The 17,355-nt window shown below is 43.4% G+C and overlaps 1 protein-coding gene across 1 annotated transcript in view; it reads right to left on the bottom strand.

Moving 5' to 3' along the window:
- Positions 1-17,355, bottom strand: part of LOC124552672 (chondroadherin-like protein) — a 186,806-nt gene that overhangs the window by 43,386 nt on the left and 126,065 nt on the right. Inside the window, exon 12 of the mRNA XM_047126996.1 lies at positions 8,095-8,376. Coding sequence (XP_046982952.1) covers positions 8,095-8,376 — 282 coding nt within the window. The remainder of the gene's footprint in view (positions 1-8,094; positions 8,377-17,355) is intronic.

Raw genomic sequence — 17,355 nt, 5'->3', positions numbered from 1 at the left:
TGCATGGGATGTAAAGAAGATTGTGTTTAATGTTGTCGTCTTTTTACATTACTGTCACCTTTTTAAGCTGTTATAGGAGGAAAATAAGTTACTTGCTTTTGTTTCCACGTTTCTTTTGCATTCATGTTTATTAGTTTAACCTTTTGGAATACTCCAAAGATGAAAGTAGATATAATGTAACCTGATGGGCTTCTGAAATTTGAGTGTGGTTGTTCTGTTTTGTTTTTTGGGTGTTTTTATATTTTGTGCAACTATTATTAATGTCAAATATTCCTCTGTTCAATTTTGAAAAATTTTTTGAAATGCGAAAATTTTTATACAGAATGTTTCCATAAAGTTTTTAACCACTTACTTTATTGGCACAGCAGATCCGTGAATTAAAAAAATGTTTAAGCTTTTAGATAGTGGTCTACAGGAATCTCTGAGGCAGACAACTTATAAACATTGGAACTTGCAATGTTCATACAATGCATAATGCCTATGTAAAGGCTTTGGAGTGTTTAGGTGAAAAACCATCAAAGTTTCTGGTCAATATTTAATCATTATTTTGATGGTTCACTTGTCTGCTAGGGAAATATTTGACGTAATTTAGTCTGTGTTTAACATCCTATATCACAAGTTTTTTAGGTGTACAACCACTTTCTTACTTTCTTAAGCATATATCTCTAAAAAAGTATTTGGCTACTGTCCAGTTCAAGTCATACAGTGCCATTGCTAATGCTTTAAAAAAAACTTTTGATGAAAACAGAACCTCATTTCATAATTTCATAAGCATAACTTTTCAATAAGTTCACACAATGTTTGCAAAGCCAAACATCTTTTATTCACAAGTGCATAAAAAATACACAAAAGATATTTGAAGTCTTATCGGTTTGGGTTTCGAAGGTTTTTACTTTGAGTACAATTGAGAGCATTTCTGAAGTTCTCCATAATGAACTCTTTACATTTTCTGATCTGCTTCCTCTTGAACAAGTAGTTATTAGTGGGCAGTAACCAAAGATCTTAGTAAGCTGGAAGAAGGTGACAAATTGTGGTTTCTAAAGAATGGTCAAAAACATTACATCGCAGCTTGCAGATGTGATGGAAAAGATGTGCTTGTCGAGATCACCACTGAAAAGATTTAGGTTTTTAGACCTCAAAGAAAGAATAAAAAGCAGAAGTTAGAGTGACAGGTTAAAGGTTGTAAAAATGATGCTGTTCAATGTCTGGAAAGAATACTTATTAGACGAGTGAAAGGTTCTACAATTTGAAAAAGATTACAGGGGGTATCTGTTGAGAGGCCAGACAAGCGTGTGGTTCCTGAAGAGGGGCAGCAGCCTTTTTAGTAGTTGCAGGGGCAACAGTCTGGATGATTGACTGATCTGGCCTTGTAACACTAACCAAAACGGCCTTGCTGTGCTGGTACTGCGAACAGCTGAAAGCAAGGGGAAACTACAGCCGTAATATTTCCCGAGGGCATGCAGCTTTACTGTATGGTTAAATCATGATGGCGTCCTCTTGGGTAAAATATTCCGGAGGTAAAATAGTCCCCCATTCGGATCTCCGGGCGGGGACTAATCAAGAGGACGTCGTTATCAGGAGGAAGCAAACTGGCATTCTACGGATCGGAGCGTGGAATGTCCCTTTATTGGGCACGTAGGTTAGAAAACTTAAAAAGGGAAATGGATAGGTTAAAGTTAGATATAGTGGGAATTAGTGAAGTTCGGTGGCAGGAGGAACAAGACTTCTGGTCAGGTGACTACAGGGTTATAAACACAAAATCAAATAGGGGTAATGCAGGAGTAGGTTTAATAATGAATAGGAAAATAGGAAGCAGGTAAGCTACTACAATCATCATAGTGAATGCATTATTGTGGCCAAGATAGATACGAAGCCTACGCCTACTACAGTAGCTACAGCCAACTAGCTCTGCAGATGATGAAGAAATTGAAGAAATGTATGATGAAATAAAAGAAATTATTCAGATAGTGATGAGTGATGAAAATTTAATAGTCATGGGTGACTGGAATTCGGTAGAAGGAAAAGGGAGAGAAGGAAACGTAGTAGGTGAATATGGATTGGGGCTAAGAAATGAAAGAGGAAGCCATCTGGTAGAATTTTGCACAGAGCACAACTTAATCATAGCTAACACTTGGTTCAAGAATCATAAAAGAAGGCTGTATACATGGAAGAAGCCTGGAGATACTGACAGGTTTCAGATAGATTATGTAATGGTAAGACAGAGATTTAGGAACCAGGTTTTAAATTGTAAGACATTTCCAGGGGCAGATGTGGACTCTGACCACAATCTATTGGTTATGACCTGTAGATTAAAACTGAAGAAACTGCAAAAAGGTGGGAATTTAAGGAGATTACTTTAGTTTTTGCCAAGATTCCTAATGAATAGTAATCCAAAAGTATTTTGTTGAGGTCTTTTGATTGAAGTGTGTAAGTCATTAATTGTAAAAATGTCATTTACATTTTGTTTGGGAATTAAGATTACCAATATTGAATTACCATAACCAAATTACCAATGTCTCTGCATATACTGGTATTAAGAAATTTGTATGAAGGGAAAAAATGGCCATAACCCATCCAGATTCATAGCAGACATTTTACTATGGTCTTAACCAGCCTTTTTGGTAGGGCATTATCAAAAATGAAAATAATTCATTTGTGCCATATCTGTTTATTGAATCTACAGGCACACAGATCCTTCAAACCAATTTTAATGGTCATTTGGTTGCCACTTCCCCAAACAACTGTATAAATTGTGCAGGGATGTTATCTATCTGTTTACCTTATTTTACCACAAGTCTTCCAAGGTCCTGTTAAACTCTGACTCTATCAGTGGAATTCCTATGTCTTCCATTTCGAGTCCTATGTCTTTCTCAGGCATGTCATCATCAAACAGCTGTCTCTCCTCATAGTGTCCTTCAGTACACTGTTTCCAGCAGTCCACTCTCTTTTCTTTGTTTTAACAGTGAAATTCCTGGTATGTCAACGCCATTGCTTTTAACCTCACAGAACTTTCCTTCGACTTTTCTGTATTCTGAATCTGGCCTTCCCTCTTCCTATATTTGCTTCCTAAGTGATTTGTTGTTGTTTTCTGAATCTGCTTGGTGTGTTCATCTCTTGGTCTCCCTCTACAATTTTTACCCTCCACGCTGCCCTCCAATGCTAAATTGGTGATCCCTTGATGCCTCAGAAGATGTCCTACCAATCGATCCCTTCTTCTAGTCAAGTTGTGCCACAAACTTCTCCTCTCCCCAATCCTATTCAATACCTCCTCATTTGTTACGTGATCTACCCATCTAATCTTTAGCATTCTTCTGTAGCACCACATTTCGAAAGCATCTATTCTCTTCCTTTCTGAACTATATATCATCCATGTTTCACTTTCATACATGGCTACACACCATACAAATACTTTGAGAAATGATTTCCTGACCCTTAAATTTACACTCGATGTTAACAAATTTCTCTTCTTCAGAAATGCTTTCCTTGCCATTGCCTGTCTACATTTTATAGTATCTCTACTTCGAACATCATCAGTTATTTTGCTCCCCAAACAGCAAAACTCCTTTACTACTTTAAATGTCTCATTTCCTAATCTAATTCCCTCAGCATCACACGACTTAATTCGACTACATTCCATTATCCTCGTTTTGCTTTTGTTGATGTTCATCTTATACCCTCCTTTGAAGAGACTATCCATTCCATTCAACTGCTCTTCCAAGACCTTTGCTGTCTCTGACAGAATTACAATGTCATCGGCGAACCTCAAGGTTTTTATTTCTTCTGCATGGATTTTAATACCTAATCTGAATTTTTCTTTTGTTTCCTTTACTGCTTGCTCAATATAGAGATTGAATAACATCGAGGAGAGGCTACAACCCTGTCTCACTCCCTTCCCAACCACTGCTTCCCTTTCATGCCCCTCAACTCTTATAACTGCCATTTGGTTTCTGTTCAAATTGTAACTAGCCTTTCGTTCTCTGTATTTTACCCCTGCCACCTTCAGAACCTGAAAGAGAGTATTCCAGTCAACATTGTCAAAAGCTTTCTCTAAGTCTACAAATGCTAGAAATGTAGAATTGCCTTTCCTTAATCTAGCTTCCAAGATAAGTTGTAGGGTCAGTATTGCCTCACGTGTTCCGAGGTCGGCTTCTACTATTTTTTCCATTTGTCTGTAAAGAATTCGCGTTAGTATTTAGCAGCCGTGACTTATTAACCTGATAGTTCGGTAATTTTCACATCTGTCAACATGTGCTTTCTTTGGGATTGGAATTATTATATTCTTCTTGAAATCTGAGGGTATTTCGCCTGTCTCATACATCTTGCTCACCAGATGGTAGAGTTTTGTCAGGACTGGCTCTCCCAAGGCTGTCAGTAGTTCTAATGGAATGTTATCTACTCCCAGGGCCCGGTTTCGACTCAGGTCTTTCAGTGCTCTGTCAAACTCTTCACACAGTATCGCATCTCCCATTTCATCTTCATCTACATCCTCTTCCATTTCCAGAATATTGTCCTCAAGTACATCACCCTTGTATAGACCCTCTATATACTCCTTCCACCTTTCTGCTTTCCCTTCTTTCTTAGAACTGGGTTTCCATCTGAGCTCTTGATATTCATACAAGTGGTTTCTTTTCTCCAAAGGTCTCTTTAATTTTCCTGTAGGCAGTATCTATCTTACCCCTAGTGAGATAAGCCTCTACATCCTTACATTTGTCCTCTAGCTCCCATTTTGCACTTCCTGTCAATATAATTTTTGAGACGTTTGTATTCCTTTTTGCCCGCTTCATTTACTGCATTTTTATATTTTCTCCTTTCATCAATTAAATTCAATATTTCTTCTGTTACCCAAGGATTTCTACTAGCCCTTGTCTTTTTACCTACTTGATCCTCTGCTGCCTTTACTACTTCATCCCTCAAAGCTACCCATTCGTCTTCTACTGTATTTCTTTCCCCCATTCCTGTCAGTTGTTCCCATGCTGTCCCTGAAACTCTGTACAACCTCAGGTTTAGTCAGTTTATCCAGGTCCCATCTCCTTAAATTCCCACCTTTTTGCAGTTCCTTCAGTTTTAATATACAGTTCATAACCAATAGACTGTGGTCAGAGTCCACATTTGCCCCTGGAAATGTCTTACAATTTAAAACCTGGTCCCTAAATCTCTGTCTTACCATTATATAATCTATCTGATACCTTCTGTGATTTATATTGCCGTATTCCTGTCTTTCAGTGAAGATACATTTACCTTCCTTGTACCTATGTTTCTCTGCACAACTTCTGTGTTTGCCCATTTTAGAGATGTTCAATTTAACTGGCTACTGTGATATTTACAATGGGTGTATCTACAGCCTTGGAGAATGAACTTCTCATCATTCCTCAGTATCTGATAACCTCACTTCTTTCCATGTAGATTCTTCCAGTGGTTCTCTTAAATGTCAATCTACTGTTCATAATCACTAAATTGTGATCTGAGCGTACATCTGTTCCTGGTTATATGAAAATTCGAGTTGATTAGTTAATGGTCAGACAGATTCTGAAATCAATATACACTCCTGGAAATTGAAATAAGAACACCGTGAATTCATTGTCCCAGGAAGGGGAAACTTTATTGACACATTCCTGGGGTCAGATACATCACATGATCACACTGACAGAACCACAGGCACATAGACACAGGCAACAGAGCATGCACAATGTCGGCACTAGTACAGTGTATATCCACCTCTCGCAGCAATGCAGGCTGCTATTCTCCCATGGAGACGATCGTAGAGATGCTGGATGTAGTCCTGTGGAATGGCTTGCCATGCCATTTCCACCTGGCGCCTCAGTTGGACCAGCGTTCGTGCTGGACGTGCAGACCGCGTGAGACGATGCTTCATCCAGTCCCAAACATGCTCAATGGGGGACAGATCCGGAGATCTTGCTGGCCAGGGTAGTTGACTTACACCTTCTAGAGCACGTTGGGTGGCACGGGATACATGCGGACGTGCATTGTCCTGTTGGAACAGCAAGTTCCCTTGCCGGTCTAGGAATGGTAGAACGATGGGTTCGATGACGGTTTGGATGTACCGTGCACTATTCAGTGTCCCCTCGACGATCACCAGTGGTGTACGGCCAGTGTAGGAGATCGCTCCCCACACCATGATGCCGGGTGTTGGCCCTGTGTGCCTCGGTCGTATGCAGTCCTGATTGTGGCGCTCACCTGCACGGCGCCAAACACGCATACGACCATCATTGGCACCAAGGCAGAGGCGACTCTCATCGCTGAAGACGACACGTCTCCATTCGTCCCTCCATTCACGCCTGTCGCGACACCACTGGAGGCGGGCTGCACGATGTTGGGGCGTGAGCGGAAGACGGCCTAACGGTGTGCGGGACTGTAGCCCAGCTTCATGGAGACGGTTGCGAATGGTCCTCGCCGATACCCCACGAGCAACAGTGCCCCTAATTTGCTGGGAAGTGGCGGTGCGGTTCCCTACGGCACTGCATAGGATCCTACGGTCTTGGCGTGCATCCGTGCGTCGCTGCGGTCCGGTCCCAGGTCGACGGGCACGTGCACCTTCCGCCGACCACTGGCGACAACATCGATGTACTGTGGAGACCTCACGCCCCACGTGTTGAGCAATTCGGCGGTACGTCCACCCGGCCTCCCGCATGCCCACTATATGTCCTCGCTCAAAGTCCGTCAACTGCACATACGGTTCACGTCCACGCTGTCGCGGCATGCTACCAGTGTTAAAGACTGCGATGGAGCTCCATATGCCACGGCAAACTGGCTGACACTGACGGCGGCGGTGCACAAATGCTGCGCAGCTAGCGCCATTCGACGGCCAACACCGCGGTTCCTGGTGTGTCCGCTGTGCCGTGCGTGTGATCATTGCTTGTACAGCCCTCTCGCAGTGTCCGGAGCAAGTATGGTGGGTCTGACACACCGGTGTCAATGTGTTCTTTTTTCCATTTCCAGGAGTGTATATACAACAAATAAGAGAGGAAGTTGGGTGTAGGTGCTTCTCAGAGACAATGGGATTGACACAGCAGAGAAAATTGGGGCAGGCTGCTGAAGTCAGAGGAATGAAATGAGGTGCAAGCCACTTGACCAGTCTAGTGGGTATCAGGAATTTTATCATTAATTTAAAATTTTTACTAGTTTAATGTTTGCTCTCGTACCTATTACTGTAGCCTATGTGCCAGATTAGCTGAGAGCACTAATGCACTAATTCCTGGACTCAGGTAGGTGAGCTGGCCCCAGATCGAATCTGTGAGGTGGATTACCGACATAGGCCGGTGTTCCGGCCAGCCTGGATGTGGTTTTTAGGTGGTTTTCCACATTCCACTAGGTGAATACTGGGCTGGTCCCCACGTTCTGCCTCAGTTACACGACTCACAGACATCTGAACTTGTTCGCACTATTCCACGGATTATACTAGACGCCGATAGCTGGGGTACACTAATTCTGTCCCGGAGGGGTACAGGGTGGCATCAGGAAGGACATCCGGCCATCCCTTAAAAATTAATCTTGCCAAATCCGACCCTAACCGTGCAGACCCTGTGAAACTGCGGGACAACGGCACGAGCAAAAGAAGAAGAAGACCTATTATTGTGGCCTACGTAGTCAGCAGAATCACTGCTACAGCAAAAGTTGTTTTTGTGAAATATGCTGAGACAAGTTGCCTGCACTACTTCTGGTGGACTAAAGAGTGAGGGTAGAGGGAGGTGAAGGGGCATTGGGGATGAGGCGGGAGGGAGGGGGGGGGGGGGGGGGGCGGTGCCGAATGGCATGCCAGTACATCCGGCTGACACAGGGGTTCTCTCTGGCTCTCAGTTAAACACAACATCCATCCTCAGCTTTTGCTCTCGGTTGCTCACACAGACTGCTCTCCGATGCAAAACGACATCTTCCATAACTACCACAGCCAGTGGGCGGTCGGTTCTTCTACCTCAGGCTGTACTCGCATATCGTATCCTCGAACACACTTCACAATGATTTTGAAACTACTTCCATGATTTTGACTACTCACTTCGGGTGCCCATACACCTGACAACTCTTCCATTTACCACTCTACACGGATACAGTAGATCTGTGCCAGCAGGCGGTACTCACCAGGGTGCTGTCATCAGCAGGCAGGTCACGGATCTGGTTGGCGGACAGGTCTACGGAGCCTAGGAAGAAGTACTGACGCTGGAGGGCGCGCAGTGGCGCCTCCTGGAAGCGGTTCCTGGCCAGCGCCACATCCTCCAGCGCGTGCAGCCTCGCCCGCTCGAACACCGCCTCCGGCAGCTCCGAAAGGAGGTTCCCGGACAGGTCGAGGCGTGCCATGCGCAGCAGCCCTTCCAGCAGGCGTTCGCCGATGCGCTCCAGGCGGTTGTCCGACAGGTCCAGCTCCTGGAGGAACACCACCACCACTCCAAGGGTTCTGGTCAGCCGATCGAAACTTTGTTCAGTGTAGCACCAATTGCCCTGAAGGCATGCACTACAAACAATGTACCCTGAAGCATCCCTACACGAAATATGTACGGTGAAATTACAATCCCTAGACAAAATATGTATGGTGAAATTACAATGAAATGGACACCCTTTGCTGCTTACAGGCGTTGACATACGTCAACGGGGACAGATGAAAATGTGCGCCCCGACCAGGACTCGAACCCAGGATCTCCTGGTTACATGGCAGACTCTCTATCCATCTGAGCCACCGAGGATACAGAGGATAGCATGACTGCAGGAATTTATCTCTGGCATGCCTCCTGTGAAACCCACATTCTCAATGTATTGTCCCGGATGTAGTGCGGGACAATACGTTGAGAATGTGGGTTTCACAGGAGGCATGCCAGAGATAAATTCCTGCAGTCACGCTATCCTCTGTATCCTCGGTGGCTCAGATGGATAGAGAGTCTGCCATGTAACCAGGAGATCCTGGGTTCGAGTCCCGGTCGGGGCGCACATTTTCATCTGTCCCCATTGACGCATGTCAACGCCTGTAAGCAGCAAAGGGTGTCCATTTCATTCTAACGAGCTGTTTGGTCACCGATGGTATCTGTTCTTTTGGACATGTCTGAAAGAACAGATACCATCTTAGTAAATATGTACGGTTCTGGGACTTCGCTATTCATTTAATAGAAGTAGGTTACGTAGTATTCAGTTTAAGTAAATATTAGAGTGCTCTCCATCAGGCATGTTTGTTCCATTTTGTGAATGTGCCAGGGAATGTGGACCAACAATGTGGAACATTGGTTTCCACATCACAGCCAGATTTTGTTTCAGTTCAGTATTTACTTATGTTTCTAAAAAATATTCTACATTTTGGGATACATAATATAGTTTGCACACTCTAAGATAAAAAAAGGCACTGCACCATGAAGGAATTATGCAAACTGGTGACAAATTGATATTCATATAGATATTGATGGAAAACGGAAAATTGTAAACTTTGGTGGCCGATGGATGAATGTGTGACACTGCAACGCCATTTCACTGTGGAGCTGGCAAGGATAGTCAGCAGGGGACATGTTGAAATGTCATGTGACGAGGGCCTCCCGACGGGTAGACCGCTCGCCTGGTGCAAGTCTTTCGATTTGACGCCACTTCGGCGACTTGCGCGTCAATGGGGGTGAAATGATGATGATTAGGACAACACAACACCCAGTCCCTGAGCGTAGAAAATCTCCGCCCCAGCCGGGAATCGATCCCGGGCCCTTTGGATTGACAGTCTGTCGCGCTGACCACTCAGCTGCCGGGGGCGGACAGGGGACATGTTGATACCAGGGCAAATTTCATTCCATGTACTCAATTGGACAGTAACTGGCAGACAGGCGTCTGAACGATACATGTTGTTGTTGTCGTTGTTGTGGTCTTCAGTCCTGAGACTGGTTTGATGCAGCTCTCCATGCTACTCTATCCTGTGCAAGCTTCTTCATCTCCCGATACCTACTGCAACCTACATCCTTCTGAATCTGCTTGGTGTATTCATCTCTTGGTCTCCCTCTACGATTTTTACCCTCCACGCTGCCCTCCAATACTAAATTGGTGATCCCTTGATGCCTCAGAACATGTCCTACCAACCGATCCCTTCTTCTGGTCAAGTTGTGCCACAAACTTCTCCTCTTCCCAATCCTGTTCAATACTTCCTCATTAGTTGTGTGATCTACCCATCTAATCTTCAGCTTTCTTCTGTAGCACCACATTTCGAAAGCTTCTATTCTCTTCTTGTCCAAACTATTTCTCGTCCATGTTTCACTTCCATACATGGCTACACTCCATAGAAATACTTTCAGAAATGACTTCCTGACACTTAAAACTATACTCAATGTTAACAAATTTCTCTTCTTCAGATACGCTTTCCTTGCCATTGCCAGTCTACATTTTATATCCTCTCTACTTCAACCATCATCAGTTATTTTGCTCCCCAAATAGCAAAACTCCTTTACTACTTTAAGTGTCTCATTTCCTAATCTAATTCCCTCAGCATCACACGACTTAATCCGACTACATTCCATTATCCTCGTTTTGCTTTTGTTGATGTTCATCTTATACCCTCCTTTCAAGACACTATCCATTCCGTTCAACTGCTCTTCCAAGTCCTTTGCTGTCTCTGACAGAATTACAATGTCATCGGTGAACCTTAAAGTTTTTATTTCTTCTCCATGGATTTTAATAACTACTCAAATTTTTCTTTTGTTTCCTTCACTGCTTGATCAATATACAGATTGAAAAACAATGGGGATAGGCCAAAACCCTGTCTCACTCCCTTCCCAACCACTGCTTCCCATTCATGCCCCTCGACTCTCGACTCGACAATATATGTAGATGTCACCATTTGAGAGAAGACACGAAGTTGGACTCAAAGAAGCCTGTCAGAGTAATCGGCGAATCACTCGATATTTGAATATGGGTGATGTCACTATCTGACGATGTTGGCAGCAGTGGGTCAACCGTGGCTGAACAATGTGTGAACAAGGAAGCAGTCAACCTGGAGAGGTGACAGAATGTGAAGACTGATCAATCATCTGAGAGGCACTCAGAGCCCCAGAATCGTAATTATCATTCACCTAATGTGCAACTGGAGCTGCAGTGACCAAAAGGACATCAGTACGCAGCTCACAGGGAGGGGGCTGAGCTCAGGGCACTTCTTGCACCACCTACCACTGATGTCTCTACACCAACAAGCCTGTCTGCAGTGGTTTGGGCATATTCGGCCTGGAATCTCATTGACTGGAGTAGAATTGTCTTCAGTGATGTGTCCAACATCCAATTGAGCCCTGATGACAAGTATAGGCATGTCTGGATACACCCTAGACAGTGCCAGGTTCCCATCCTATAAGCTGCCACACGGCCAACAACCGTGAGTGTTGGTCTGGGATGCCATTTCTTTTCATAGTAGGACCTCCCCTCTTGTCACCCACAGTACCCTTACAGCACAACGGTTCATCAACGATACTTTATTGCATTTTGTTTTTTGATACCCTTTGTAGTAAGCCATATTTCAGCTAGATAGTGCTTGTCTGCACATTGTGAGAGCTTCTACTGCTTCTCTTTGTGCTTGCCAAACCTTACCTTGGTCACCAAGGTCTTCATATCCTTCCCCAATTGAGAACATTTGTAGTATTATGGCATGGCCCTCCAACCAGCTTGGTATTTCCATATTCTAATGTGACAATTGGACAGAATTAAGCACGATATATCTCAGGAGGGCATCCAAAAACTCATAAATCAGCGCCAAGCTGAATAACTGCTTGCATATGGGCCAGAGGTGGACCAATACGTTATTGGCTTTCTCAATTTGTGAAGCTCTTTCTCTCAAATAAATCCTTCAATTTTCCTGAAACTGTAATTGTGAACTCAAATGTTCCACACTTTTTAAAAATTCTGTCATGGAACAGAAGCAGCGAGCTTTCAGTTTTACTAAAATTTGATAATGCTGAAATAATCTATTTCATAACAGGAAGCCTATTGTAAATTTGTATTGCATGTTTTGTGATTTGTAATGGATGTTTTGAATGGTGACACCCTTACTGACTGGGCACAGAACAGTCCAATTTGCCTTAGCATACTGAAGATTTTATCTGTGTGTACCACGAACTGAGCAATATGGCTGGCATATGCACAAGGGAGAAAATGTGTATTTCAACAGACCAAGCGTACTAATTTTACATGTATTTCTTTTTGTAAACAAACTGTGTGATTTGCAAGCCAGATACAGCTGATAAGTGCCACTGGAGAGTGCTGTGATCCCGAATCATGCACATTGTTAAGCACCATCTACATTTTAAGTATGCCCAAACCATAATGTAAATCCTATCTGTCATGCAGTATGACAAAACATATTTACTTGTGAGGATGGCTTAACTGTTGTTCTCAGCTGTTCATAAAAAAATTGACAGGGCAGCATAATTGAAGAGCTTATTTGCAGACGTATCTCCATCTCAGATATATAGTACCAGCATACAGTTTCAAAAGTTGTCTACCCATTTCTCCATCATTCTGCTAGCTTTTTAACAGTCTACTTTCAAGTAATCGGCCGAGCTGTTATCTGCATTTCATGCACAATATTTTGATGCCTGCCCTGTTGCCTTCTTTATATGTTCTCTTCTGGATGGAGTCCTGGAAACAAGTATACATAAGAGCGAAACTGGCAGCACTATTAGAAGACAAGTGGGTTTCTGTTTGGAATACTGTGCACCAAATGGAAACGACAACTCGGTCGAATACCCAGAAAACTGCTAATAATCAATCACGCAGAGAAAACCTGAAGATCACATTATTTGCTTTTTCTTTTACGAGGGCGGTTCAGAAAGTAACCTCCGATTGGTCACAGTGCGGGTTGTGGGGGGAGTAGCGACGCCATCTGTGCGTTCACGCACTCAACAGGTCAGTCGGCATCAAGCCGTGGTCGAGTGAACGTAGTACCTGCACTAGTTTAGTTTTTGTGGCAGTTTGAAATGTGTGCTGCAATAGGAAACCCCGCCAAATGTGAAGTGTGTGCTGTCATAAGGTTTTTTACAGCCAAAGGATATTCTGCAGCAGCTATTCATCGTGAGCTTTGTGCCATGTATGGACCAAGAGTTATGAGTGAAGGAGTTGTCCGTGACTGGGTACATTTATTTAAAAGTGGACGAGAAATCGTTCATGATGAAGAGAGGAGTGGTAGACCATCATTGGTGACTGACGAACTCGTTCAGACAGTTGATGCAAAAGTTCGTGAAAATCGACGTTTCTCAATGTCGGAGTTGTCTACTGGTTTTCCACAGATTTCTAAGACTCTCTTGTACGAGATAGTGACAGCAAGATTGGGTTACCGTAAGTTCTGTGCACGATGGGTGCCCAAAATTCTTACCGACCACCACGAAACTCAAAGAATGGCCTCTGCATTAGACTTTCTGTCACGTTATGAGGACGAAGGAGAACCATTGTTAAACAGAATCGTGACCGGTGACGAAACCTGGATTAAGTATGTGAACCCTGAGACAAAAGAACAATCAAAGATGTGGGCACATTCAAATTCGCCTACCAAACCAAGAAAAGCCTCGCAAGATTTTTCTGCCAGAAAACTGATGGCAACGGTGTTTTGGGATGCCAAAGGGGTGTTGTTGGTTGAATTCATGGAACGTGGTACGACCATTAATCAAGACGTGTACTGTGAAACAATAAAAAAGTTACTACGGGCTATACAGAACAAACGCCGTGGTATGCTGACTTCCGGTATCTTTTTTTGCACGATAACGCCCGTCCTCACTCTGCTCGCAGAACAACGGCCCTTCTTGAATCCTTCAAGTGGGACGTTATCAACCATCCGCCTTACAGCCCAGACCTGGCGCCAAGTGATTATCACCTCTTCATGCATTTGAAGAAATGGCTCGGGTCACAGCGGTTTGATGACGACGAAGAGCTCAAAGATGCGGTCACAGGCTGGCTCCAGGCACAAGTGGGTGATTTTTATGCAGAAGGAATTTCAAAGCTTGTGAAGAGATACGATAAGTGCCTCAATCGCTATGGAGACTATGTAGAAAAATAGTGCAAAGATGTACTTGTAAGATGTATATATTAAAATATTTTTATTTAACTTGGTGTATTTTTTTAAATCAACCGGAGGTTACTTTCTGAATGGCCCTCGTATTTTCATTGCAGCATTGAAAATGAAATGAAGTCCCATGCTTCTTTACAGAGCGTAGGGAATGATGCGGGAGACGCGCACCGCCTTACTAGGCAAGGTCCTAGGGGAGATGGTTTGCCGTTGCCTTCCTCCAACCATCATGGGGATAAATGATGATGATGAAGACGACACAACAACACCCAGTCATCTCGAGGCAGGAAAAATCCCTGACCCCGCCGGGAATCGAACCCGGGACCCCGTGCTCGGGAAGCGAGAACGCTACCGCGAGACCACGAGGGGCGGACCATTGCAGCATTAATCCTGCTCAAAACATTATTAGGAAACTAGTGTTGTTTCCAAACTGACATATTTTCTTTCTCTGTTTATTAGCAGACTGCCGCATTTATGCACAACCAATTCAAATACTTGGGAACCCATTATAAAACTTATGGGTGTAATGTTACAAGTACTATGCTGTCCTCGTTCATTGGACACCATATCTAAAGTCCTCAGTACCCGGCAACATTACACACTGCTTTTACCATTCCTTAATACACTGTCTGTCAGCAACACTGATTCCCTCACTCTCCTAGAATCGAAACAAGGCAGCGTATACTTCTTGCAGCTGTTGACACTTTCAGCCGAAGGTGCAGAGTTTCACACTGTCTCTCATCACTCAGTGCAGTGTCTGCCTTGTGGGTCCTGTTGCCAATTCCAGTCTGTGTATGGGAATGACAAATGGCACGAATGGGTATTCTACTATGCTCAGTGCAGATTTACACTGATCAGCCATAACATTACAAGATTCACACTGATCAGCCAGAACATTACAATCACCTACCTAATAGCCAGTATCTCCACCTTCGGCACAGATAACAGTGGCAACGCACCGTAGCACAGAAGCAACGAGGCCTCAGTAGGTCACCGGAGGAAGTTGGAACCACATCTGCACACACAAGTCAGCTAATTCCCGTAAATGCTGGGGAGGGGGGTGATGAGCTCTGATGCCACATTAAATCACATCCCAAGTGTGTTCGGTCAGGTTCAGATCTGGCAAGTTGGGGGTCAGCACACGAATCGGAACTCACCACTGTGTTTCTCGAGCCACTCAGTTGTACTCCCGACCTTGTGACATTGCACATTATCCTGTTGAGAAATAATACTGTCATGAAGGGCCACCACACTGCCTTGCACAAGCTCCACTGGAACCACAGATGCCCACACAAATGTCCCAACATAATGTAGCTGTTGCCAGCTTGTCTCCATCCCACAGAACAGGTGTCAAGTCGCTACACCTACATCTACATGGATACTCTGTAAATCACATTTAAGTGCACGGCAGAGGGTTCATCGAACCACCTTCACAATTCCCTATTATTCCAATGTTGTATAGCACGCAGAAAGAATGAACACCTATATCTTTCCGTACAAGCTCTGATTTCCCTTATTTTATCGTGGTGATCGTTCCTCCCTATGTAGGTCGGTGTCAACAAAATATTCTTGCATTCGGAGGAGAAAGTTGGTGATTGGAATTCCGTGAGAAGATTCTGTCGCAACGAAAAATGTCTTTCTTTTAATGGTGTCCAGCCCAAATCCTGTATCATTTCTGTGACACTCTCGCCCACATTTCATGATAATACAAAATGTGCTGGCCTTCTTTGAACTTCTTCAATGTATCCATCACTCCTATCTGGTAAAGATCCCACACCACCCAGCAGTATTCTAAAAGAGGACAGACAAGCATAGTGTAGGCAGTCTCCTTAGTAGGTCTGTTACATTTTCTAAGTGTCCTGCCAATAAAACGCAGTCTTTGGTTAGCCTTCCCCACAACATTTACTATGTGTTCCTTCCAGTTTAAGTTGTTCGTAATTATAATACCTAGGTATTTAGCTGAATTTACGGCTTTCAGATTAGACTGATTTATCGTGTAGCCGAAGAGTAACAAGTTCCTTTTAGCACTCGTGTGGATGACTTCAGACTTCTCACACAATTCAGATATCTTTTCTAAATCGTTTTGCAGTTTGTTTTGATCTTCTGATGACTTTATTAGTCGATAAACGACAGCGTCATTTGAAAAAAACCAAAGAGAGCTCCTCAGATAGTCTTCCAAATCATTTATATAGATAAGGAACAGCAAAGGGCCTATAACACTGCCTTGGGGAACGCCATAAATCACTTCTCTTTTACTCTACCACTTTCCGTCAGTTACTACGAACTGTGACCTCTCTGACAGGAAAGCACAAAGCCAGTCACATAACTGAGACGATATTCCACAAGCACGCAATTTCACTATGAGCCTCTTTTGTGGTACTGTGTCAAAAGCCTTCCAGAAATCCAAAAATACAGAATCGATCTGAAATCCCTTGTCAGTAGCACTCAACACTCCATGTGAATAAAGAGCTAGTTGTGTTTCACAAGAATGATGTTTTCTAGACCCATGTTGACTGTGTGTCAATAGAACATTTTCTTCAAGGTAATTCATAATGTTCGAACACAATATATGTTCCAAAATCCTGCTGCATATCGACATTAGCGATATGGGCCTGTAATTTAGTGGATTACTCCTACTACCTTTCTTGAATATTGGTGTGACCCGTGCAACTTTCCAGTCTTTGCGTACGGATCTTTCATTGAGTGAATGGTTGTATATGATAGTTAAGTATGGAGCTAATGCATCAGCATACTCCAAAAGGAAACTAATTGGTATACAGTCTGGACCAGAAGACTTGCTTTTATTAAGTGATTTAAGTTGCTTCACTACTCTGAGGATATTTATTTCTACGTTACTCATGTTGGCAGCTGTTCTCCATTCGAATTCTGGAATATTTACTTCGTCATCTTTTGTGAAGGCATTTTGGAAGACTGTGTTTAGTAACTCTGCTTTGGCAGCACTGTCTTCTATAGTATCTCCATTGCTTTTGCACAGAGAAGGCATTGATTGTTTCTTGCTGCTAACATACTTCACATACGACCAGAATCTCTTTGGATTTTCTGCCAGGTTTCAAGACAAAGTTTCACTGTGGAAACTTTTATAAGCATCTCGCAATGAAGTCTGCGCTAAATTTGGAGCTTCTGTAGAAGATCGCCAATCTTGGGGATTTTACGTCTGTTTAAATTTGGTATGTTTGTTTCGTTGTTTCTAGAACAGTGTTCTGACCCATTTTGTGTAGCAAGGAGGATCAGCTCCATCGTTTGTTGATTTATTTGGTATAAATCTCTCAATTGCTCCTGATACTATTTCTTTGAATGTAAGCCACATCTGGTCTACACTTATA

Source organism: Schistocerca americana, chromosome 10, assembly GCF_021461395.2.
Source record: "Schistocerca americana isolate TAMUIC-IGC-003095 chromosome 10, iqSchAmer2.1, whole genome shotgun sequence".
NCBI lineage: Eukaryota > Metazoa > Arthropoda > Insecta > Orthoptera > Acrididae > Schistocerca > Schistocerca americana.
The sequence above is the reverse complement of the archived record's forward strand: the minus strand, read 5'-3'. Positions and strand labels throughout refer to the sequence as shown.